Source organism: Crocodylus porosus, unplaced genomic scaffold, assembly GCF_001723895.1.
Source record: "Crocodylus porosus isolate Cpor-Errol unplaced genomic scaffold, CroPor_comp1, whole genome shotgun sequence".
NCBI lineage: Eukaryota > Metazoa > Chordata > Crocodylia > Crocodylidae > Crocodylus > Crocodylus porosus.
In genome coordinates this window covers 3,479,342-3,504,340 of record NW_017728929.1, presented here as the reverse complement: position 1 = coordinate 3,504,340, position 24,999 = coordinate 3,479,342, and the positions used below count along the sequence as shown (strand labels likewise).

The 24,999-nt window shown below is 42.3% G+C and overlaps 1 protein-coding gene across 1 annotated transcript in view; it reads left to right on the top strand.

The window, feature by feature from the left end:
• ARHGEF4 (Rho guanine nucleotide exchange factor 4) overlaps nt 1-24,999 on the top strand; it is a 397,910-nt gene that overhangs the window by 218,897 nt on the left and 154,014 nt on the right. Inside the window, exons 5-6 of the mRNA XM_019542928.1 lie at nt 2,181-2,501; nt 11,046-11,175. Coding sequence (XP_019398473.1) covers nt 2,181-2,501; nt 11,046-11,175 — 451 coding nt within the window. The remainder of the gene's footprint in view (nt 1-2,180; nt 2,502-11,045; nt 11,176-24,999) is intronic.

Below are 24,999 nucleotides of genomic sequence, written 5' to 3'. Positions count from 1 at the left end.
CGGACTAGATGATCTGCTCAGGTCCCTTCCGACCCTAGAAACTATGAAACTATAACCACAGTGCAACACACACTGGGACAACACATCTTTGAAAAACTGGAGTTACTGAGTGGATAAGTAACTTTTCTTTTGTATTTAAAGGCAGATCATCATCAACAACAACAAAAACCTTCCCAATACCCACCCCCAATAGTTAACATGCTCCAACTCGTTTGTAGGGCACAGAGATTTATGCTGAAAGGAGCAATACAGAACAAGCCAGTTCTGCAAAACTGACAGTTTGCCCTTGGGCCAATGTTTTGCATTAGACGGACTCCTACAGTGACTCTAATTAATCTGATTTTTTGTGACATGCTTTTACTTATGTAATTGTGCTATCCATCAGGCAGTAACAAACTGCCCTGATACATCCCATACTTGAAGTCCCATACTTTTTCCCATACTTTTTCCTTCCTGTTTCCCATTCTTTCCCTGACACAGTGAGGCTTAGGGGCTATTTATTAGAAGCATTCTTCCTCTCTCTCCACATTTCCCTTAGCCGTAGTATGGATGTGTAACACAGCTGGACTGTATCATCATTTGCCATTTGCAAACTAGAACTAAGCTAGGATAGCATGATGTGTATAGGGACTTGGTTTAAGACCAAATGAAAATGCCTCATTTGGTTTTTCAAATGAACTAGGCTGCAGCAGTTCCCAAACTCTGACAGATTGCTCTCTACCACTTTAAAAAGTTACAACGTTAAGTACCACCAGTAAATTTTTCAGTTCAACCTTAAGTACTACCAGTAAATTTTTGTCATATACAGTAATTGTAATAAATCTGTTAACGCGTACCACTGACAGGTTGTCTGCATATCCCTGATGGTATGCATACCACAGATTGGGAACCACTGAACTAGGGTATAATGGGAGGTAGTATCACTCAGGAAATAAATCTCCTTGACATGGAAGATGCACTCTGGCACCTTCACTTTCGGTATCATCAAACTTCATATTGCTGCTGTTTGGATTAGTAGTTAAATACCTTCCAACGTCCCTGCTGGTAAGTGGCTCTTGTATAAAAGTGGGTATTTTGTGCAGCACTGCAGCAGCATGTTGATAGAGAATGGAAGTGAAGCCCCCCAAGCTCCCCAGCTTCTCATCTAAATGTCAGGCAAATAGCATGGATAACATTTAATGCAACACCAGAAAGCCTTGGCCTCAGTATGTCAGACCTTCAGGCATCCAGGAGCTTAACATCATCTTTCATAATGAAGGGACAGAGGGAATAAAAACAGACAGGCAAGTTTGACTGTTATTCCATTTATAAAGGCATCGTCTCTCCTTCCAAGCAATATCACAGGTGTGAACTGACTTAAGTTCCAGTCGTGACTGTGGTGTAAAACACTCCAGGCTAGATGGTAACTGGCCTTGCACTAGTGCACTAGGGTGAGTAAAGAGGATGGTTCACTTTTTCTGCTAGCTTTTGCTCAGGGAGTGGAATTGCTGCATTCTTCTAGGGGAAGGCAACCCAGGTACAGTTCAATGCAGAAAAGACCAGGCATTGCATCACATAAAGGATGGCTTGCTGCCATTCCTCAATGCGGTACCTCAGTACCTGTCAGTCCGTCTGGAGTCTGCCACTGGCTTCCTCCCCAGTCTGTGAGCTGTGTCTTATTGCCACAGTCTTTCCTATGGCATGTTGGGCATGTTAAATGCCTTCCAGTCTCCCTGTCCTTAAGTGGCTCTTGTATAAAATCAGTATTTCTGGACAGCAGCATGTTGAAAAGCCTACACCAGTAATAATTGGACAGTAGTTTAAAATGAGAAGATTGGTAGGTCTAGGATGATATTGGCCATTTTTCCTATTAACTTGATTTGTCACAGCCATCAAATTGCCCCTTATTGATTGTAATTTTTATGTCACAGTATTTTTCCTTCTTTATCTTATTTATGGGAAGAGATGTCACTTTCAAGTTTCTGATGGGTTATTAAAAACAAGGAAGGTGATTAAAATATGCAGTGCTGGTCTGGCTCTAAGGTTCCTCTCTGAGGAGAAGGGGGAGGGCGAGTCTCGCACAGCTCCAGTGAAGGATGATCCCTCCCGAATGATTTTGGGCCCTGTCACCGGAGCATTGTAGTCAGCTGTTCAACATGATAAAAAACCTCCTGTGTTTTCACCTGCCGCTTATAAAACAGGATCCTAAACAGCAAAGTCAAACACCACCTGAAAGGAGGTCCTGTGAGAAATGGGTTCCCCATCGAAAAAAGAAGCCTCCTCAGACACTGCCATCCCCACGCCCGTTCTCAAGTATTGAAAACAAAGGCTGGAGACTCCCTCTCCTCACTTTGGATGGAAAAGCCAAAGAAACTTCACAGAGGAGGCAGCCCAAACCCCTGTACAAGCATTTCAGCTTTGATGACATTTGGATGGAAAGGAACCAGAAAAGGAAACTCAAGAAGGAGCCACAGTCTGAGAGAGAAATCCAATGGAGTAACCTCCCAGAGGACCAAGTGAAAGTAAGACATTGGGCATCATCCTCTTCTCTGGCTCTGTCTTCCTCTCTCCATTCCAGCTGACTCTTTCTTCTGTCATCTTCTCTCTTCAGGCTACATCTTGCACCAGTTTCTTCTGCTTTCCTCTGTGGCTAATAATCTGTATATAACACTAAATACACCAGCACAGTTACTGTCTTGAAAGAAGGTGGCTTGCTTTGCTGCTGTAGTGGAGTAGCGTCTATGCTGTCACATGTTCTGCTGTGGGGAGTCAAGGTAGCAAATTGTTTTCTTGACGGAAGGGACAATAGAAAGTTGAGGAACAAAATGGTCTGTTCATGTCAATAAAAAATGTGCTGATGAAATCTTTAATTAATGCTGTTTACTCCTTGGGCGTTGCTGCAATGAAGAAAACCATTCCCTTCTTCCTTACTTACGTTTGAGCAAATTCTTCCCTTTTTACTTAGGCAAAACTCCCCAAAAGAAGAAGCTTGATGGATGATTGTTGGTAGGAAAACCTCACTGACCTACTGACCAGTGGAGGGTTATCTTTTAAGAACTGGGTTATTCTTATGCAGTCATGCAGATTGCACACTGGATTGCTTGATGCATGGCCAAGTTTCCCACTCCCTTCAGTGAGACGCAAAATTAGAATTTGTCCTATAAGGAGTGCTTAACAGTACAGAGGGAGATAGGGCTGGGGATATCAGAGGGGAGGCAGCAACTTGCTGTTAATAAAATGGCAAAGCTGTTGAATTAGTTTTGGAAGCAAGAGGTAGGTTTTCAAATAAAAATTCTTTTTCAGTTTTATGTATTGGTCAGTTGTCTGCATTTATGTTCTTTTCTCAATGTGGCGTGAATGTGTCTGGTTATCATTGTTTAAAGTGGCACTGGTTGAGAATAGGCCCTGATCATGCAAAGCTCATGCCTAACTATGAATGTAAGAACTTCTGCTGAAGGCAGCAAGAGCGTTCTCATGCTGAACTTTAGGGCATCCATCGGCATTTGCAGGGTTCGGGCCTTAGATCAAGATGAGGCCTATTCTAAGATAGTTAAAATCTAATTCAACAAGACAGATTGTCTCTAAAGATGTACTTCTGAAAAATTATCCACTATTCTCTGCTCAGAAGTTCTGCACACATGATTTCACACCACCCCAAAATATTATATAGATTGTTGGAGTGTCAGTAATTGGGTTCTAACAAATGCTGGACCTAATCCTTCCATGGGCTACAATCCCTCAGCACTCTGAGGGCATTCAGCACCTTAAAGGCTGATGCCAGTTGTTTCCGGGGTCCTGCTGACAATGACTGATAATACTGAAATGGCTGAAGTCTTTCAAGAAAAGCAATCATTTTCAGTATTGTTCAAAACTCCAGGGAAACTATTGATGTTTCAAGACACAAAAGCCAAAGATAAGAGATTCTTTTCAAGACTGATTTATAAGCCCTCAGAAACAAAATCCAGTAAATTGTGTAAAAATAATAATCATTGCTTGACAGGTTGAGTGGTGATGGAAATCTAATGCTACAGTGCATGTTCACTGTCATCTAGATCATTAACATCTGTAGAAAGGGTGACCAATTATCTCTTCAGCTTTTATTTTTCTCATTCTTTATTAGGCCCAAATATTCTTTAATTTAATGATCTTCTGGGTAGGGTAATTTGCTCCTTGCTACCAATAAATGCTGTCTCCTTTAAACCTCTCTACGGTTTGTCTGATACTGAATAACTTTAACCTGTGATTGGTTGTGTAAGAGTAATGGCTACACTTGCTCCCACTGAGATACTGTCACTAAAACTTCTCATGCCTTGAGGACTCTTTGTCTCTGTCAGGAGAAAACCACTTTTTTATCCTGTCCTACTCTTTGAGGCAGGGGAGAACGGCAGGGGAACAGGCTTTTGATTTCAGTTATATGGCACCATGTAGATGGTTCTGACTGCATCAAACTGGTTTGCAGAATGGGCCAGGTGTGTACAATGGGCCATCAGGAATTCTTGTCATCACTAGTCCAAATGCAGTTACAATGCTGAGATCCTTGGACCAGTTACGCTGATGAAAAATGTAAACTGTATTTTCCTTTAATATCCTGTATATAATTAGGCTCCATGACATGTGTTGTTTACTGATGACAGTAATTGCTGGCTCAGAGGTACCCCCTTCCTATACTGTTCACTGTTTTCCTCAAACATTGATTTCCTCCATTTGCTATTGGCTTTGGACTCTATCCTGTATTTAAAAATAATACAACAGTTTTCTTCAGCAGTGTTGCAAATCATTGTGGTAGCACTATCAAAAGCTGTAATTGGGACTGTTATAGTTGAATACTGTAGTCCTTTTATAAAGAGAAGTAATGATAACAGAAAAGCCTTGAGAAATGCTTATTTTCTTTTGTGACTGTGATTGAAACCAGATAATGCAACTGAATGGGATTTTGAGATGCAAGTTGTAAGTCTGATGTTTTCTGACACATAGATGTCTTGGGATGTGTGACTTCAGGTCTGATGGGTTGCATTATGTTAAGTCAGTATCAGGTCAGCATATATGGTGATGTAATGCTGGCATATTGCAGAAGCAACTAATTTAGACAGACAGGGCACAAGAAAAACCACATCCCACATTTTCAGTAGTAATGCTCACTATAATTCTGTGGGCTGCTCTAAACCAACATGGAGGTCCAGATGAAAATGCATAGATATTTATTATCAGACAGTTAGAAATGGCAAGCAATTTGGATCTATGGTAGGGATGAATACTAAAAAATATGCCTTTAAAACCAAGTAAAACACCTTAGACACATCAGTCATAAGCAGTCATAAATAATGGCCTTTTTTTGCTTGTGTCCAGTAAACTGAAGATATACTTTGAATGGGAAGAATCTGCATAAATCCCTTAAGTCAAAGCTGGACTCAGCTGTCCCTGACAATGTCCCTGACAAAGCTGTACTCATCTGGGCTCAGCTGTCCCTTGCAATGTAATGCTGCCAGTAACAAACTGAGCATCTTCTGATCTCACACTTTAAAGTGTTAACATTTAGCCAGTTGCAGTTAACCTTTGAAATAAAATCCCCTGAAGAAGAATCAGAGAAATTCATGTCATTGTTGGTGACTTTGATTTTTGCCCAGTCACAGACTTGCATTCATTCACATAGTGGAGGGACCAACTATACAGTTTGGAGCATTTAGACAGTTAATTATTTTGATGCAACCACACAGTCAGAATACTAGAGCAATACCAGTGTCTACTAAACTGTTCTCTGTATTTTATTTGTTTTCTTTTGGGCTGGGGAGTATCACAGCTTTGAATTGCTTCAGTCTATTACCAGAATTACTTTGGAAGACTTGTTCAAGCTGGCAACATACATTTCTTCTCTCTCTCTCTCTCTCTCTTCCCTCCTCCTCACTTCCAACTTAAATCTTAACTTGATTTTGACTGCAGTTAAACATGCAATATTAGGTAGACCTGGTAGAATGACAGAATCAGGGTCATAGAAAATTAGGGCTGGAAGGGACCTCAGAAAATCATCCAGTCCAATTCCCTGCTCAAACCAGGACCATTCCCAACTAGACCATCCCAGCCAAGACTTTGTCCGCCTGGGTCTTAAAAACCTCTAAGGATGGAGATTCCATCACCCCTCTGGGTAACCTGTTCCAGTGCTTTACTACCCTCTCCTAGCAAGAAAGTTTTTCATCCTATCTAACTTAACCTTTCTTTGCTGAAACTTGAGAACCATGCTGCTTGCTCTGTCGTCTGCTACCACCGAGGACAGTCTAGCTCCATCCTCTTTCGAACTGCCCTTTATGTACTTGAAGGGTGCTAGTAAATCTCCCCTCGGTCTTTTTTTCTCCAGACTAAATAAAAGCCCAGTTCCCTCAGCCTCTCTTCAGAAGTCATGTGCTCCAGCCCCCTAACCATTTTAGTTGCCCTCCACTGGACTGCCTCAAATTTGTCCACATCTTTTCTGTAGTGGAGGCCTCAAAACTGGACACAGTACTACAGATGTAGCTTCACTGATGCTGAATAAAGGGAAATAATCACTTTCCTTGATCTGCTGATAGCATTCTTACTAATGCAGCCCAGTCTCCTAGGTTTATTCAAGCAGTTTTTTCTTATGAGAGACAGTCCAAACTGGTGGAATGAAGAAACCCGTGACAGTTCAAATTTTAATCGTAAAAACTGTTAACATTTACGGGACAATTGAAGGATATGTAATGTCCCATTATATTACTGGCTAGTTGAAATCTATACATAGAAGAAAAGGAAACCTATTCAAACATAATAAATCCATGGTGCAGTATCCGTATGCATACATGTAGAGACATATCTGCCTCCCTGTTACACCAGTGCAATCCCACTAACTTTTGGTGGAGTTTCATCCGTGTCACTGGGGAAAAAAATTATCTGAGTTTTAACAAATGTCAAGAGTAGAAACGGATGAACCAATTATACTGATTTAAGAAGTTGATGAGGACTCTCTGTTTCAAGCTGATAACTGTTTCATGTACCCCTCTGTATCCTGTAGTCAGGTAAAGCTAAGTTACACTAATTTAGCTGCTGTTTCATTTCAGGGTAAGCTGATTCAGTTCAGCGTCCCTTCAATGTGGATAGAAGCAGGCTTACTAAACAGATCAGCAGGAACATGCTTACCAGAGAACCCAGTTTTCCCTGATATAAAATCATAAATTCTCTCAAAAACCCCCCAAAATCTGTGATTCAAATTAAAGGCTCCCCACAGCCCCCCCAGCCCTGCTTGTGCCTCTCACTCCCCACCCCCTACAGCCTTCCTGGTGCCCCTTGCCCCCCACCAGTCCCTGCTTCCCCAATCCTTCAGGAGAAGTCTCCCAGCTGCCAGGGCTATGGACCTGGGTCCACAGCCCCGTGCCCCCACTCCCACTTGCTGCCTGCTGCAGGGAGGGCCCTGGGGGGACCCATGCCCCCAGATCTGTGCATGGGGCAGGCACAGGCTGTGGGCTCCCACCCTGCTGCCCTCCCCAGGGACCTCTGCAGCCTAGTGGGCATGACCTGAAATGGCAGGGAAGAGTGGAGCCACGTGGAGATGCTGCTCGCCACTGTGAGCTCCACACTGCCCTGGCAACACACCCTGTGCATGTGCCATCGCTTTGAGAGGTGCAGCCCCGCGCTGCTGCTCTCACTGCAGGCCTGCGCGTAGGTGGAGCTTGCAGCGATAAGCAGCTTCTCTGCATGGCGCCACTGCTTCCTGCTGCGCTGGGTTGCACCCACTGGGCTGCGGAGACCCCGGGGGAAGGAAGCAGGGTGGAGCTCACAGCGACAAACAACTTCTCCGTGCAGCTCTGCTCTTTCCTGCTGCCCTGCTTCCCTCCCCACGTGGAGTGCCCACCTAGCCGGCGGCACATGGACCAGGAGTGGCGTGCTATTGGCCTGAGTGGGCTCTGTGCTTCCCTTTGCAGCTTTCCTGGAGGGCCAATAGCACTCACCTCCCGGTCCATGTGCTGCCGGCCAGGCAGGCACTCCATCTGGGGCTGCCCCCAACATCTCCCTGTTCCCTCAGCCCCAGCCTCAGGCCTATGCCCTAACCCCCACCTGCCCTGCTGGCCCTTTCCACAGCCCTGGCAGTCACCCATACCCACACCTACCACCCAGGGGCCCCTCCCAGCCCTGCTGGTGCCCCCCAGCCATAACCTGCAACCTTCCAGCCCTGCCTGAGGGGACCCCCAGCCCTCTGCAAGCCCCACTTACCTTAGGCTCTAGGAACAAAGAGTGAGCCTGAGTCAAGCCTTGGCTGAGTAAGAGCTACAGGCCCTGCCTGCCCTTTCCCCTTCTCCCTCCCCCTCTGGGCAGGGCTGGGGGTTTCCCACCCTTTTTGCAATTAGCTCTTGCAGGTGGGAACTCTGCCAGTCTACAGAGCTCTTTGCGAATGAGGGAAATCCACAGGTATCTCTACTAAAAGGGAAATCCGTTTTTTTTCTGATAAAGTCAGGAAATCCGTGGTTTCCTTTGTTTTTCTGTGGGAAACTGAAAACCCGGATCTCCGATGCTCACAAACGATAAGCCCGTTCTTTCTTTTTAAATTGATATAGTTGTTTTGTTTGTCCACAGCAAAAAACATGCCATTCCCTATCCTAAAGAGGACATATCTCTCTTAACATAAAGAGGTAACCTTCTATTAAGATCTGTAATTACAGCATACTGGATCTGGCCTGGGTAGATAATCAAGGTACTTTGGATTAGAGCTTTGATGAAGTACGATCCCCCCACCCTTTTTTTTTATACACCTTAAGAAAGAAAAGACAGGAAAGTAGAAAAATTCTTTTCCCAGACCTAGAACTCCTGAGGAGGCAGGGCATGCTGTACTTGTGGGCATAGACATAGCCAAAGTTGAAATCTCTTTTACAATTTCCCAATGGGCAGCCAGAAATTTTATTGTGGTGGTAGTGAGACTGCATCATATATCATCACATTTAGTTTCAAGAGAAGAATAATGCCTTCTCCCTTTGTTCCAGGAAAATAACTTAGACTTCACCCTTGGTATTTTCTGGACACATTTTTATGCTTTGCCTGTTTTACCTGGCTGTGTCATCACTGGAAGAGAGTCTGTCCCCACTGGGGCTTCTTTGTTGTTTTATAGACAAACAGGTGTTGCTTAGGTTAATTTGCACAGGGTTTATGCTATCACTCTGGAGATAGCAGTTTATGCCAAAACATTGGCTGTGTTCTCCTTATTCCAGTAAAGTAAACCCTAGGAGCAGGAATTGAATAACATCATTTCAATGCCCCAAACAGCATGTAGGATGGGTTTGTTTTTCCTTTTAGAAGACTGAAATTATTTTGCTGAGAGACAGCTTTCTTAAAGGAGCCTTTTTGCAGAAGGCAGGTCTGGGTGGCACTCCTGGCTGCTTTACAGGCCTGTGGATAATAATCTCTGAAGCAATGAATAGGCTATTGATGACAGAGCATAGGTGAATAGAAAATGGGGCAGATCCTGGTTTGAATATTGGACCCAAATATCCCTGGCCCTTGCTTGATTGGAGGATGAGGATGTGATAACTGTGGAAAACTTGAAATAAAAGAAGGGAGCAGTAATGGTGGTGAGATCATACCCATGAAAGCCAACCTTACAGTCCTTCTTTCAAACGAGTTTCTCTTAGTTAGTAGTCGCTAATAGTCTGTGTGGCTGCCAGGCATGAGAAGTGGTAGGGGGTAGAGACATGAGGTGGGCAGGGGAACGCAGTAAAAACACATCTACTTCATGTTTCACCAAGTAGTTCCACACCAAATTTGGATGTCTTTGCTCATGTGCAATATTGTTCCTGACCATGCCTGATCCGTATTTGTACATTGTTTTACCCACCTTTAACATCTCACATGTCATCCCATTCCCTGCAGAGCTAATTGAGAGATGCTTGGTATGCAGCATTCCCATTCTGAAATGGGACAAGAGCTGACAAGTTGTTGCTCTTGAGTAGACAGAAAAGTCTTGCTCTTGAAGGATATTTCCATGTCCTGCTGGTTCAAATAGCTTATTACCCTATCTTTTGATGACTGCCAGTGCTGTTTCACACTTAATACAAGATAGTTCACAGCAATAGCATTAGGCTGTTTCTTTCTTATCTTTGCAGACGTCCTGATGACATATTGTGGAATCATAGGCTTCCACAGAACACAGTTTGAAAACCACTGTCCTATTGCCTACCATAGGGAAAAGCAGGGGAGATGAGGAAACTGCCAATACCCTGCCACTGTAATTACAAGGAAGTAGTTGGTTAATATGTGCTCAGAAGACCCTAAAAAAAGAAATGTGCCCACACACTACAGAGGACAGTAAAATCCCCATTTGCACTGCTGAGTTCACACTAGTTCCTGTTCCAAGCCAGCAGAAGTGGGCCAGATGTATCTTGTTATGGCAAAATTAACTAAAAAAATATGGTTGGGATGTAATAGTCAAAACCCAAACACATTTGTTTTCATTTCAGTTTTTTTAGAGGTTTTTTTTCCCCACAAGTGAAAAGTGCCTTTTTCCTTTGTGACTATCCTCCTATTTTTGTCCATAAGAGAGTTTTGTTTTCCCTCCCACTGGTGAAACGATCCATACTCAAGACTTACTGAGCAAAAAATTAATGGAAAGAATGAGTCCATGTTTCATAATTGTCTTCCTGGTATGTAATTTTCCAAAGAAATGTATTGTGTTTTCCTGCCCCCACAGAGTATGCTTCAAGGAAGGGAAATAACTGCATGCATCTCTATAGCAAAACAGATGCAAGTTGAGGATGATAATGGTACCTATGAACATGCTGTCTGTGCATGTGCCAGGGGTTATGGCTCTTATAACCTCTTCTTCCATCCCCTTACCTTGAAGCTTTGCTCTCTTTACCACTATCTGAGAGAAAAGCCTTATTTTGATAGGATAGGCTGGCCCCTCCCCTACCCCCTGTCCTAAAGAATCTGATTATGCAGACACTTACTTTGGGATAACAAACACTAACAAGCATTACAGCTGGAAAGAAACATTTCAGGATGAAACAGTTAATTGGTACTTGAAGGCATCTAAGCATAATATCTATCTCCTGTGTTTTCCTTTTGTCTTGCAGGCTAGAATGAGTCTGGCCATCGCTTCTGCTATTGCCCTTGACATTCTTCCTCTTAAGTTGCATCCATTTTCACAGAGCACCCCGACAGGCTTAGACTGCATGGGCTGGAAACGACGCATCTCATTTCCTGGTGTGTACTCAGCTTCTTACTATAACACCTGTTGTGTGAGAATTTGTTTCTGTCTTCTACGGTATGGAGTGTGCATAGCAATAGCATCTCACTCTGCTCTATAAATAGTAAGAAATGCAATCTGTATAGTATAATTTTACTCATAGGATATTAAAGCATTTTCTGAAAGGGGCTTTTTTATAGCTGGAGGAGGTGACGCTGAGGCAGGTGTGGTGGTTCGCCCAATGTCACGTTGCCATGCCTGTTCTGCAGCAGCATTGTGTCCTGCCCATCTTGCTTCTGCTAGCACACTCCAAACCCAGAAATGTGCCAGTGAGGCTTCCTGGGACATCCTCTGTGGTTATTCAAGCATGCCAGAGCCAGGCCTGCGGAGCATTTAGGGGATGTTCTGGAATAACCTCACAGGTGCATTGCAGAGTTTGGAGGCTGGCTGGTGGTAGGTGGGTAGGGTAGGCTTGGGAACATGCAGGCTGAGACATACTGTTGCTGTGCTGCAGATAGACGCAATAGAGCCCAGATCTCCTGGCTCAGAGTTCCTTTCGTTCCTCACTAGACCATATTACTCCTCCACCCCCTTCTTCATTTCCTTTAGATATAAGGGCTTAGTACAGGTTAAACTCTCCAAAGGCTCTAACATCACATGCACTATAAGACCCTCAGTAAAGGCAGAAGAGCTTACAATGGTCTCAGCTTTTTCCTAGGCTTTATTTATAGCAACACACTAAATTGAGATCCTGTCAGTAGACTGGAAGGATTAAATGCATCCTTAACACTTAAAAGCTCTTATGAGCAAAAACAACATGGAACAAAATTTCTCATTTCAAGATTTAAGTTCACCATCTGTGTGGGCTAGGAAGGAATTTGTCTGCCATCTACAGATTGGTTGGGTTCATTGTGGAGGCTTTTTATGATGTTTTGGATGTAGGCGAAGGCAGTGTACTTGAACAGGTGATCTAATGTGGTATGATAAACCTGCATTTCCCTGCCAGTGTAATCTAAGTGTTCACTTAACTTGCATATGATGAGTACACCTCAGCCCTACTGTGCAGTAAGTAGGGTTGAGTATTATGCTTGTAGATGAAGATGACATTGCTTATCTGTGAGGCCAAGCCAGTGGCAGCAGCAAAGCAAGAGTTTTGTTATTTGCTGCCACTTTGAAACGAAGACAAGGAGGAACCCCAAAAAGCATTAAATGCTGAGATGGCCCTTATTGCTGTAGGACTAAAGTGATTCAAAGTCTCAACTCCCTTGTCAAGTCAGACAGTGCTCTGATCCCCGTTTTACAATTGGGGAACGGAAGTACTGACACTTGCCAGAGGTCACCCAGGAAGTCTGTATTAGGACAGCAAGTGGAACCCAGGTTCTAGGCTAGAGCCTTTATCACTGGTCAGTCTGTCCTTTCAAGTTACAGGCCGTACCAGCACTTTGTGTATGTCCAGAACTACAGCCCAAGGATGCTGGAAGTGACTGTTACACTTGGAGACTGATAATCACTGAAATAAACAGGTTGCTCTTGTTCCTTTTTGCCATCAGAGATATCCAAAGCAGCAAAGAAATTCAGAAGGTAGGAAGACTGGGATTCATGCAGCAGCTCCAGCATGCGAGCACTCCTTCCTTTGCCCTAAACACTGATGAGGCTCTTTGGGTTTATTAGGTTGCATGTGTAAGGAGAGAAACACTGGGATGTACATTTTTGCCTCTTTGTAGCATAGTCCATCCTAATACAAAAGACTTTTTAGGAGAAATCTACACAGGAGGTGAGGCTGCCACAAGTGTTATTAACTCCAGTGATTCTCCACTGAAAGTTAGGGGAATAGTGTGCAGCTAAGAAGATAACAGATGAGGAGCAGTTTTGTAACTGATAAGTTTTGCTGCTGGAGGAAGGAGAACCCCAGGAGGCAGAGGAGGGGAGAGCTCAGCCATAGGCTTGGCAATAATAAACTTGTGCTGTGCTTCCCATATGAATGTCTGTGGTTTGCAGGCCATGCAGTCTTCTCAAGCTGCAACCTGTATCAGAGGACCCAGGGAATCCTCTCTATGGGTTTTCTGTGAGAAGGGCATATCAGGACGAGGTTGGCTTTATTACGACATGATGTTGAGAGACAGAGTTCCCTTTGTCACCAGTTCATAAGCATCCCTTATTTCAAGTTGTGAGAATGTACAATAACTTTGCTGCAACTGATAGAAACAGATTAACGAGACTTTGTGTTGGTAGTAGTTCTACTGTCCTGTGGGAACTCTAGATAGCTTGAGAGGATCTCATCTAAGCCACAATTTTGAATTAGGTTCCTGCAGACAAAACAGACTCTCTCTTGTGAATACTATCTGGAGAGCACTGGGGTAGATATTGTAAGATTCCTCTAAGTTGCTAATTAAGCATTAAAACTGCTAAATTAGCCTCCAGGGGCAAAAGTCCCTTATACTTGAAAGAAATTATTTTGAAGAAGGATACATGATGTTTTCATTAAGAATATGCATGAGATCTAGGATGTCTACTTTATTTTCAGTGACTGACACTTTTTAAAATGAAAATGCAAGCTCTACAAATTATTAAACAGTGAGATGAATCTTTGCTAGATTTCTGTGTTGTCCATAGAACAGCATTTGCGCAAAGAGTGCTGAACACTCTATCAGATGATTTCAGTGTGGCATGAAGAAAGAACATTTTGAAGATTATCAAAGGCACATTTGGCAGTTAAAAACCTACTGAAAGAAGTTGAGAACAAAACCTATATGTGCCACTGTAAATAACCCTGATTTCAGCAATATAGTCATCTGGTTAAATTGTATTGGAAATACATAGGATGACATACATCTGCACTGATTGTCTACCTAAACAGAGTATTCTGGACATTAGACTTGAAAGGGATTTGCTTCAGGGTGGTTCATAAAATTCATACACTGGAACTGCTGAGTAGTCCTAGAGGTAAGAAGACAAATTATTTATCACAATGTCAACCCCCTGTTTTGGTCTGCCAACAGCTGTTGCTTTGATTGCCTACTTGTCTGCTTTTCCCCCGTGAATACCATATGATTTCTCTCATGTTGACCCTTATGCTTGGGAAGTATCCTCCAATTCATCTCACAAAGCAACAGCTTGGAAATCCCACTTTGGCCAAGATGCCTGCAGCTCACCACTGCTTCCTGGAACTACTGGGTGCATCTACACAAGGAATTAATGTGACTGATAAACTCCAGTGCAATTTGAACCAGAGTAAACTAATCCCGATGTCACCATCTACACATGTATTTAAGCAAAGTAATTTACTCTGCTGCTGAATAGTACCTGTGTTTGACAGGACTAGCCAATGGCACTTTAAATTGCTCTACACTGGCTCAGTTGCTGCGTACATGTAGATGGTAACACTTTACTGTGAAGTAAATTTGTCTACCGAGCAGTAAAGCGCATGTATAGACATACCCACTGACGTAATTGTAACTCCCTCCACCCTGTTGTTTGGTTTGTTTGGTGGTTGCTTATTGTCTAAAACTAGGACTCTGTGAGCACTCGGAGGCAAGGACCATTTCTGAGTTTACATCTACAGAGCCCTGAACTATGGAGTAGAAATCTCTGTTTGGGATCCCTGGGCACTGATACAATAGAAATAAATACTAATGTTCTGAACATAGTTGACTTGAGGAACTCTGACCTCATCACACTCCCACTGGGGGATTGTTTCAACTGAAATAGTTTAAAAAAAAAGAAAAAAGCCTTTTTGGGAAAATGGAAAATAAATGTGGATTGACCAATAGGTGGTGCCCTGGGTGTTTAGATAGTTTCCCACAAAAGGGCCTATTAAACTGCTTCTTAGGGGAAGTGCAAAAGATTCTGAGATCTATAGTGAATACAACTGAATGTTCAATGTTGTGGCTTAAACCTAGACTTCAGGAAATTCTCTTGAAGCTTCAGCATGGTAGAATGAAATGCAACAACAAAACCCTTTTCACATCAGCAAAATAATCCTAGAAGGTATTAATGAAGGGAAGCAATACAGTGATTTTTTCCCCCCTACTATTACTGTCTCAGTGATCATGTATTCTGAGTGCTTTGTGTGAAACTGTGCATGTGCAAGTGTTTGTATGGAAGATTTTATGCTGGTTTGATATTTTCTGTATCCACTAAAAAGGCTAGGTAACTCAACTGGGCATTGCTTCAGACATACAGTTGAATCTTAAGATCAAGAATGTCCATGAGGCAGCTGTGATATAACAGTATGTGTGTTTCTACTCTTACATGGCTTTGCTTGTGTAATAGCTGCTTTTGTCAAAGCTGTAGGCTGTTTAACAAAATCTAATGTGATGGTTTACCAGATCTTTTTAATATACTTTTAAAGTTTTTCTTGACTGAAGTGATGTCATCTTTGGTATTTATAATTGTTGCATTCATTGTACTAATGAAATGTTACTGAATACATGTGTGCCAAGACAATAGGTCCCTAGCAATTCTAGTTTGCATCACCAGGTAGGAGATTTGGAAAAAATCCTGGCTTCACTGCGGTGTATCAACTGCCTGCCACAATTTAAGATACAGCTTTTAACCCCTAAAACATTTATGGTTTGGGCTCTGTTTTGGCTTGAGCCTTCTATGTGTCCTCCCATGACAGGTAAAAGATAAAAACATGGCAGCTTTTCTGAGGCCTGAGAACAAAGTTCAGGTTCCCATCTAAACTGAAAACTTCCTTGAGAACACAGTTTACAGACCTCAGCTGAGACCAATGGCAAAGTGCATTCATTTCCCTGTCAACTGACTCATCTCTCACCCTATTTCCCTATTCCTTTAAGGCTCTAATGTTATCAATTGAGCCTTTTCATTGTACCATCTACCTGGCATATGACCAGCAGCACTCTCTTTATGGACTATGCTCTCCCTGAGCTTTTCTCCTTACCCTTAAGTTTCTGGGGTAACTTCTTAGAGTAATTCACTGCACACAGTTTGTTTCAGTCTTTGGGGTATTCTGGGTATAAATTAAGTAACTGAAGTTTGATTGAAATAGCATGAAGCATAGTACAAGTATAAGCAGAGCTAGTAATTTTATGAGTGAAATGTCCTTATTGGTAAAGTCAAGAGCCCTTTTCATCTGTAAAGGGATTATTTGTTTACATAGTGTATGGCTGACTTGCATCCTGTTTTTCCAACTATGGATGGGCTGTTCATGTTTGACAACAGCAAATGTGAAGATGTTTGTCAACTGCAAGAAAAAACAATTTGAGGGGAAAATATTATGGTAGCTCAATAAGTGGATTTCATTATACCTTATACATATTTAGCAGTCCTGTAATTTGCCTAACTTGCAAGATGAGCCATTTATTCACATGATTCTATAATTTTTCTTCTTGAAGGACAAAGTGGATGTTGAGACACATACACACATGAACACAAGTGGCAGCATGTGAATTTCCACATGGATTCTTTTTAAACTAGAGCAGGAGCATGAAATGTGAATTCCATCTTCTGTATACCATGGAGGTAGTGTGGAGCTTAACTGGTTGAAAGCTAATCACAATGTCAGCAGTATTTTGCGCTCTATAAGTCATGGAAAGATTAAATGGATTTAGGATTGACATAGTGCATCTAATCATGACCACAAATGTTTACTCTGTGCATGGTTTCTGGCAGTGTGCACTCTCCCAAAGATTGCAACATGTATCATACATTGAAAGCTATGCTAGTTGGTGACTGTTGCATGATATCAATGAGCATGTCTCCAAGAAGGTTTAGATGGAAGTATGTGAGCCAGCTACTTAGATGAAAAGATTTTTGCATATTTATATAACCTTTTTTGTCATCTTTATTTGAAAAAATACTAACCTCCCCCCCAAAAAACTAGAAAACTTCGTAGAAACCTGTTTATCTCTTCCCCAAAATATTGTTTTTCAAATTCATGCACTATGGACTATAATGGGGGAATCCAGCAGATGTTTATGATTTAGCTTTCCAGAGCAGGAAGGGGCTTTTTGTTCTTTGTTGTGTGTAGCACAGCGGAACACTGATCTGCAACTAGAACTGAGAGCCATTACTGCAGCACACATAATTAAACGTAGTAATCTCTTCTGCTTTCCAACTCCTCTGTCTCTCTGCACAAAAAAAACCAGTCCAAAACAGGAAAAAATGCTGCTGGAGATGTGCTGGTAGATGGCATCTCTCCCATGAGGAAACACAGTCCTTGAAGTTAGGTTTTCTAGTGTCATTTCAGTAACCATGCTTTATAGTATTTCTCTATTTATCATATTATATTAAAGAAAATGCAATCTAAAACATAGTGGCATTTCTATATTAAGAGATATCGCAGGAGCGGGAAATATAATCTGAAAAAACCACAGGTGTTTTTGTTTTCCCATTAAATCTCTACATTTAATAAGTAATTGAATAAATTCCTTCATCACTGGTCACAGTGGAAGAATATTATTGCTGCTACTGCAAGAGGCTCATTCTGATGAAGTGGCTTTGAAATGTTTGAACAGTCGGATTGGCTGAACATTATTAAATGCTTTGTAATAACAAGGAGTGATGGAACACAAAGGATTTTCTATTTCAGAAAGTTTCAGTGGAACAGAATTGTCACAGGAAAATAATCTCTTACCCCTGGATAGATACTGAGGCAGGATCAAGGTCATTTCCATGCCAAAGAAAGAGACCGTGACCATGGAGTTCTGTGGCTTTACTTGTCATACTTAGACATGCCCAACCCGAAACTTTCAAGACTTCATACTTAAAGTTAGGCTCCTAGCTGTGTATTTAGGACTTGTTATTTTTTCCCTCAGAAGAGCTATTATTAATTTCAGTGCAATTTATTAGAACTTTTGAAAATCAAGGTATATGCCTAGATATGATTTTAGATGATCTGGGTTAAAATAGCTTGGCCTTAGAGCTATAGGCTAGGGACAGAAGTTAGACATAAATTGGTTTAAGTGATCTGAAACTGGGTTAAACCTGTAACAGAACAGAAGCTCAGTGCACATAATCTAGTTTCAAAACGTCCAGTACTGGTTTAAGATAAAACTGGTTGAATGTGTTATCAGACTTAACTGATTTGGGTCAAACTGGTTTTTGAAACTTCTGTCCAAGACCCCTTCCTGGTTCAAGTTAAATCAGAGCCCCGCAGCATGCTTTCCAACTCTGGGCTGTGCTGTCTGCTTCAGAGCCCAGGGCTGGCCCCACCCCTCTACTCCCTAGCTGGAGCAGTGAGGGCTGGCTGACAAGGGGGTAGGGGTGGGAAAGCCCAGCTGGGGATGTAGTTCAGTCTGCAGTGGGGAGGACTGCTGCCCCACCCCAGGCAAACCCCAGATGGGGGCTGGGGCCAGGGAGCACCCCTTCTCATGCTGAAACTTACTGCTGGTTGCAACTGTGGACTACAAATTCCAGAGGCAACTGGAAGCAGAAAGAGGAAGTGATGAGCAACCCTGCAGAGTCCTGCTGATGTAAGTCTGGACTGGAAATCCCAGAGACCTCGGGGGCAGCAGGAACAAGTAGTGAACACACAGCCAGAGATCTGTGCTCTAGGGTGGCCATCATAGAGAACAGTCCAATTGTCCTCTGTTGATATGAAACTGGATGCCTTTATGTCCTCTATTTTTCTCTTGAAGAGAGGAACTGGGGACATAAAGGTGTTGGGTTTCGTATCAATAGAGGACAGAGTAGCAGAAAACCTGGATGTCCTCTATAATGGCCTCTGTGGCTTCTAGCCTGGGCCGCTGCCAGCATGCAGCTGCATTTCCTGAGTCAAAGGCAAATGTCTGTTCACTTCTGATTCAGTTTAATCTGTGCAGTTCAGACTAATCTGCAAAAACAGAATCAATTTAGCCTCAGGCTTTTTGACTGTCTGTACTGAACATATCAGATGAGTGTCTAGATTATATATCTGAATAACCTATTAGTTTCTGACTGGTTTAGAACTGATTTGTACTGTGTACATGACAACTTTCTCTGTCTGAACAAAGGCGCAAAATGGTAATTTACAGACAGATTCCTCAAAAATCTGAGGTATAATGCAGAGTAGATGAAGTGACACATTTTTATAACTCTGTACATCATCATTATATAACTGACATCCTTCTTCAGCAAGAAGGATCAGATGTCTTAAGGATTATCCCCTTTTGGATTCTTGACTGGGATATTAGGGGAAAAAAATCTGGTTTTAGAGAACGCATCCCAGGTTTTTGCAGAATGCAATACATGCTTACATAGGACTCTGGGTGTAATCAAAAGATAGAGTATTTTTGTCAGCTTCACAGCATTTTATAAAGATTCACCCATTCTTAACAGCCATCTTTGGATGGTTGGGGAGGGTAAGTATTACCCCATTTTACATCTAGAAACACAGACAAGAGGTGAAATTACTCACCCACCCTCTGTCAGTCTGCACCAATAATGAAACTCTGAACTCAGGACTTTCTCAATCTGCCATCTGTTCTCAGGCCATTAGTCAACACCTTGCTTCTTTTTGTTCATCAGGGCTTGGAGGGGAGCAGTTAGCTGTTTAAAGGTTTGCTAAACCAAATTTCCCATTTTCATCCTAATCCAATTTTGAAACATTGAAAATTGGGGGTGAAACAGGAGCACTTCTGGAGACAAATTTGCCAACTTACTAATGGGTGCATGATGCAGCAGATATTTCAGTTCTCCCATCCAGGTAGAGGTTTGTTACTTTTGTTTTAATTTTTGGGTCTGTGCCATTTTAAAGCTCTTGACTAGCTGAGTGTCATGTCCATTACTAATATCAGTCAGGAAGCTGTATATGCTTGAGATTTTTGTTTCTCTCCTGGGGAGAAAAGAACAGTAGATTAACAGGAATTTCCTGAATATATTCACTTGGAAGTACCTTGGCAGCTTCAAAAAATGGAGCTTTGGGTGCAGATTCTGACCTCAGATTGAAACGGTATATTATCTGGATTAATTGAATCATTATATATAAGAGCTATGCTGCTTAAGGCATCCTCAGCTGCCAGAAGCGCATGGTATCTTTGAGGCAGGGACAGCAGGCTGCGAGCTTGACTGTTGTTACTCTGGAGTTAACCAGGAATATAATCACTGAAGTGCTTGAATACAAAAATCAAGCCCAGCTGTAATCAAATATTCCCCTTGGACCTGTAGGTTACAGAATTTAAGTCCCTGCCATACAGTACTCACATGTTTTTTTTATTTTTTCTTGGGAGAAGGTGACTTTGTCCCTTTGAAAAGTGAGATCCCTGTTTCTCACTGATATAAGAAGTTTTGTCCACACTCTGCTGGAGTGCAAACCATGTGAGCAGGTCTAAATTATTTTTAAAAGGGTTTAACACAGACCTGCCACCTCACAACAGGCTTCTCATTGGTGTGGGAGAGGATCAGGGCTGAAAGTTCCTTTGCACTGAAACCTGTGCTGATGCCTCAGAGTAATTTTGAACTGAACACAACTGCCTCCTTTTGAAGGAAAGTAACTTTCCCCCAGATCTTCTCTGTCAACTTATCAGGGCACTTTGGGAGCTAATGAGCATATTAAACACTTCAATTAATTGAAAAACAGAATTCAGCCAAGCCATTAAACTTGGACAGAGCTCTCTTACAAGTGCTCCCACAGCTGAACAGAGAGACCACCCTGGTTATGTATGCAGTATGGGAGTGGATGTTAAATGGTTTTACAAAGCTCATACGCTTGCAGCTGCAGCTGTGCTGGATTCCAGTCTCTGCTTCTCTGGCTTTAGTAACTTCTTTTTCATTTTTAATTTTTGTTTAAAGGACTTGCAAAAAATAGTTTTGAGAGCAGCAGCACCCCTAGTCAGTTCTAAATATTATTAGTTTGTATGGCAAGTCCTTTCTAAGTGTCCTCAGGGGAAGCAGATAACACAAGGTCTTTCTCACTTGGGTCTTTTTAAAGTGTGAAATTCTGCTGTTCCCATTTATTTTTAATCTCACCAGTCTGTTAAACTGGAAGGGGGAGCTCTGTCCCTCCCTTGGTTTTTGAACATTCTGAGATCGGCTTTAATAAAAATCTGCTTGTGGAGACTGCAGCTCAGGGCTTTTCAGCTGCCACAAAGGGAGCCTCCTTAGTGGACCCCTATGATGTCAGGTTGCATCGTGCAGCTGACTAGCGGAGAGGAGGATAGGAATCCAGCTCAATCCTTAGCAGTGCCAGGTACTACTGCCTTGAGCACAGCCATCGACCCTTCAGCCTCTTTCCTCCTCCAGCACAGCAGAGCCCCCTGGCTCTCCCTTGTACCTGCCTGCATGAGGACGCAGCAATGCCCCAGCGAGTCCAGCGGGGCACACAGTGGAGAAAATTGCAGTAGCAGTGGAAGCTCCGGGCTCTCGCCAGGTTCAGATTCTGACAGCAGTGGGGTAGTGTGCGGTGGTGGTGGGATGAGAGGTGTCCTGTCCAGATACTGGAGCTTGGAGAGTCTTCATTCAGCTACTGGTAAGGAAATTCTTTTATTGTTATAAGATATTATGCTGACCTTGAGGAATAAAATTAGATTGTCCAGAGAAATGCTTTAAGTTGGAAGTGGGTGGCATGGTTGCTTAGTTTTAAGAAATAGCCAAAGAGGTTCTCCTTCTTGCCAGCTGTCCCTCTGCAGACCTGCAACTGAAGCACAACAACGCAGAACATTGAAGCATTTCTTGAATCAATAGGCAAGAAATGGGTTCTTAAAGGGTCTGGAAGCTCTGCTTAGAGTCTCCCCAGCTCACAGGCTGTCATAAAAACCTTTGAGAATGGTCTTTCTCTTTTAAATATTAACATCTAGAACTCATCTTCACAGCTGGCACTTCTGTTTAAATGAAAATGTAGAGTATTGCTTCTTCTATGAAATGTCTGAGTGAAGTGCTGTGCAGTAGAAGAGGGGTAGGAGGATTTGCATTACACCAAGGGGAAGGCAGTACAGTTATTTGAGCTGGCTGCTGGGTTTCTATTTTCTTGTTCATGGTTTAAGTCTCTAAGTTCTAAAGATTTTTAAGATACGTTTAGACTTCGAACAACTGCCCTTGTTCACCTGTCTGCATTTGTAATTTTATTTGCTAATCCACTGTGTGCATATTTAGAGTTTGTATGCATGAGCTGTGTATGTGAGAGGAAGACCATCATTCCCAATTGATGTCATTGTAGCACAGAGAGCCTTGCAATGGTTTGAATGGTTAGTGACTGCAGAGCTGTTCATTTGTCATGTTTACTGCCTGACTGTTGCTGCCTTAAAAGATTTTAGGTCTGCAGCACACTAGTTTCTCCTCTTAAGCAAATTTGGAAAAATACATCTAAGCATGCCAGAGACTGCCATTTACCCAGTGGGATTACTCTGGGTCACCAACCAGAGGGAAGTCTTTGGAGGAATTTTAGGTGAAGTGCTATAACTTGCTTTAGATGCAGATACTCTCAGTTTACCAAGGGCTTTATGAAAGAAGTCCACTACCGGAGATGCCATCCTGTTAGTAAGATGCTTGTGGTGCTCTCTTGGAGTTTCTTGTTGATATGAGAGTAACTGCACTGTATTGTCAAGGACCTTGTATAAGGTCCATCTTCATATTTGTCTTTGGAAACTAGTCTCAAAATTAATCACATTAGATCAACAGTTGTGAACAGAACATGGCATCAGGATTTTGCTGTTTTTAATTTCAGTGCCTCTTTTCTTTATGCATAATCTTCACTACACTTCTGTGTGGTAGGCCAATATGACACAATGCCATCTTGTGGACACTACAGGTGTTCACCAGGAAGTACAGAGGTAGGAGAAGTAGAGGCATAACAACAGTTTGAAGACTCAATGTGAGAAATTGAAAATGGTTTCACCATTCTGTTTGAACTATTATGATAGTTTCATTAAAAGAATTCACTAAAACCTGAAAGTCCCCTGCCTTCTCAAGAATTCTGAAGTCAATATGCATTATTCTGATATAGAAAAAATAGATCAAAAGTCTGCATAGGGACAGAGGACTGGAAAAGACTACCTGAGTCTTTGAGACCCATTCCTTGCAATCAGAGGCAGTCACATAGGCTAGGGACAGAAATTACACACAAACCGGTATAAGTGATCAGAAACCAGTTCAAATCTTTAATACAACAGGAGTTCAGTGCACATAAACTGCTTTCAAAATGGCTGAAACTAGTTTAAGATAAACCTGGATGGATGTAGTATCAGACTTAAACTGGCTTAACCTAAATCAGTTATTAAATTTATGTCCCAGATCCTCTCCAGATGCTAATTAACTCATAGTCCCCCCTGAATGCTTTGCACCTCCCCAACCTCCCTCCCCCCCTGCAAGTTAGGTGGGCTAGCCTTGGCCCAAGCTGTCTGCTCCAGTGGAGCAGGAAGGCATGCTCTAGCACCCTCTGGTTTCTGGCCTGGACTACTGCAGGCACATGGCTGCATTTCTGGAATCAAAACTGAATGTCTGTTCACTTGCTTATGGGTTCAATCTGTGCAGTTTAGACTAAACTGAGAAGATTGTATTGATTCAGCCTTGGGATTTTTGACTGTCTCTACTTAGGCATAATAATAATTAGTTCTAAAACAGTGCATTAGAATATCTACTCTATCCACTTCTGTGCACCACAAGGCAGAAAGCACCATCCCAGTTGATCCAGTTTTTTTTCTCCCGCCCAGGCAGGGGGTCAGACTTGAAGATCTACAGGGTCCCTTCCAACCCTACTTCTATGCTTCTATGATCTCTCCATCCTCCTCTCCCTTCCCCACATCAACAAGCTTAGGTTGTTCTGTACAAGCAGCCAAATACTTCAAAACCTGTGATATACCGCAAAAAGAGAGTAGGAAAGACCAAGGGCATTGCCAGTGTCTGGGGTCCCTGTAATGTTGAGGAACTTGTTAGGGAAGAAAATGCCCAGGTGATCCTAGGAAACGATCCCATTCGCAGGTGGCCAAGCAGAAGAACTACTGTGACTAGGACATAACCTGAGGTTTAAGGCAAGGGCTTTCTGAGGATTTTATAGCATCTTAATCATTAAGTAAGGGGACCCCGGGGCCTTGTATGTCAGGTATAAGCACAAGCATGAGTACAAAGTGTGTATGAACATCAAGAACAGCACATTTTGGACTTAAAAAAGCTGGTGATACTGAGGCTTGGAAGATGGGCTCCCCAGTAGGTAGTGAATAATTGGGTTGTCCATTTCCAGGGATGGCCATAAATTCTTTATGGACCTTGGGAATAATGTTTTTTTCCCCATTTGAAAACATAGAAGATCTATGTCTATAGCGATTTTGCTGTGCCTGGAGATAGATAATCCTTCCTAAACCTTCAGACCAAATGAGGCCCAGGCAGATTTAATAGACAAGTTTAGAGGTGGGGTGGGGCAGATCTTCAAGAGAAAAATGGAATCTAGCCTCTTGTGTTGGGTTCCATGTAGAGTTGACAACATTTGAAAATAAATATGTGCTCCTTTAAATAGGTTTGTGTTCAGAGGGTTCTCTCAAGATTTGTGTATGACTGATGGGAAATTTTAATATCTCAGCACCATAAACTGATAATCTCATGTGATGAAAAGTAGTGTTTTTTTTCCAATTTGAGGTATAGCTCTCTCTGCAGTGTGATCAGTAATAAAGGATGATTTTAAAAAAGGGACTAGACTTAAACTTTGTATTGGAAGAAGAAAAAAAGAGTGATATGCTGTAGCATTATAAATGTGCACAGAAATGTCAGCTGGGAAGGCTATGCAAAGAATTGTTTGTATTTTTTTTTTCTTTAACAGGCTTACATACATTCTGTTGGGTTTTAATGTCAGTCCCTGGCATTTTGGGTTGAAATACCAATATATGATGCATTAGGTAGCCTCAGAGATGGAGCACTAAATATGAAAATTGCATTTCTACAAAGCTTTCTGTTCAAAGATATTAATGCATTTT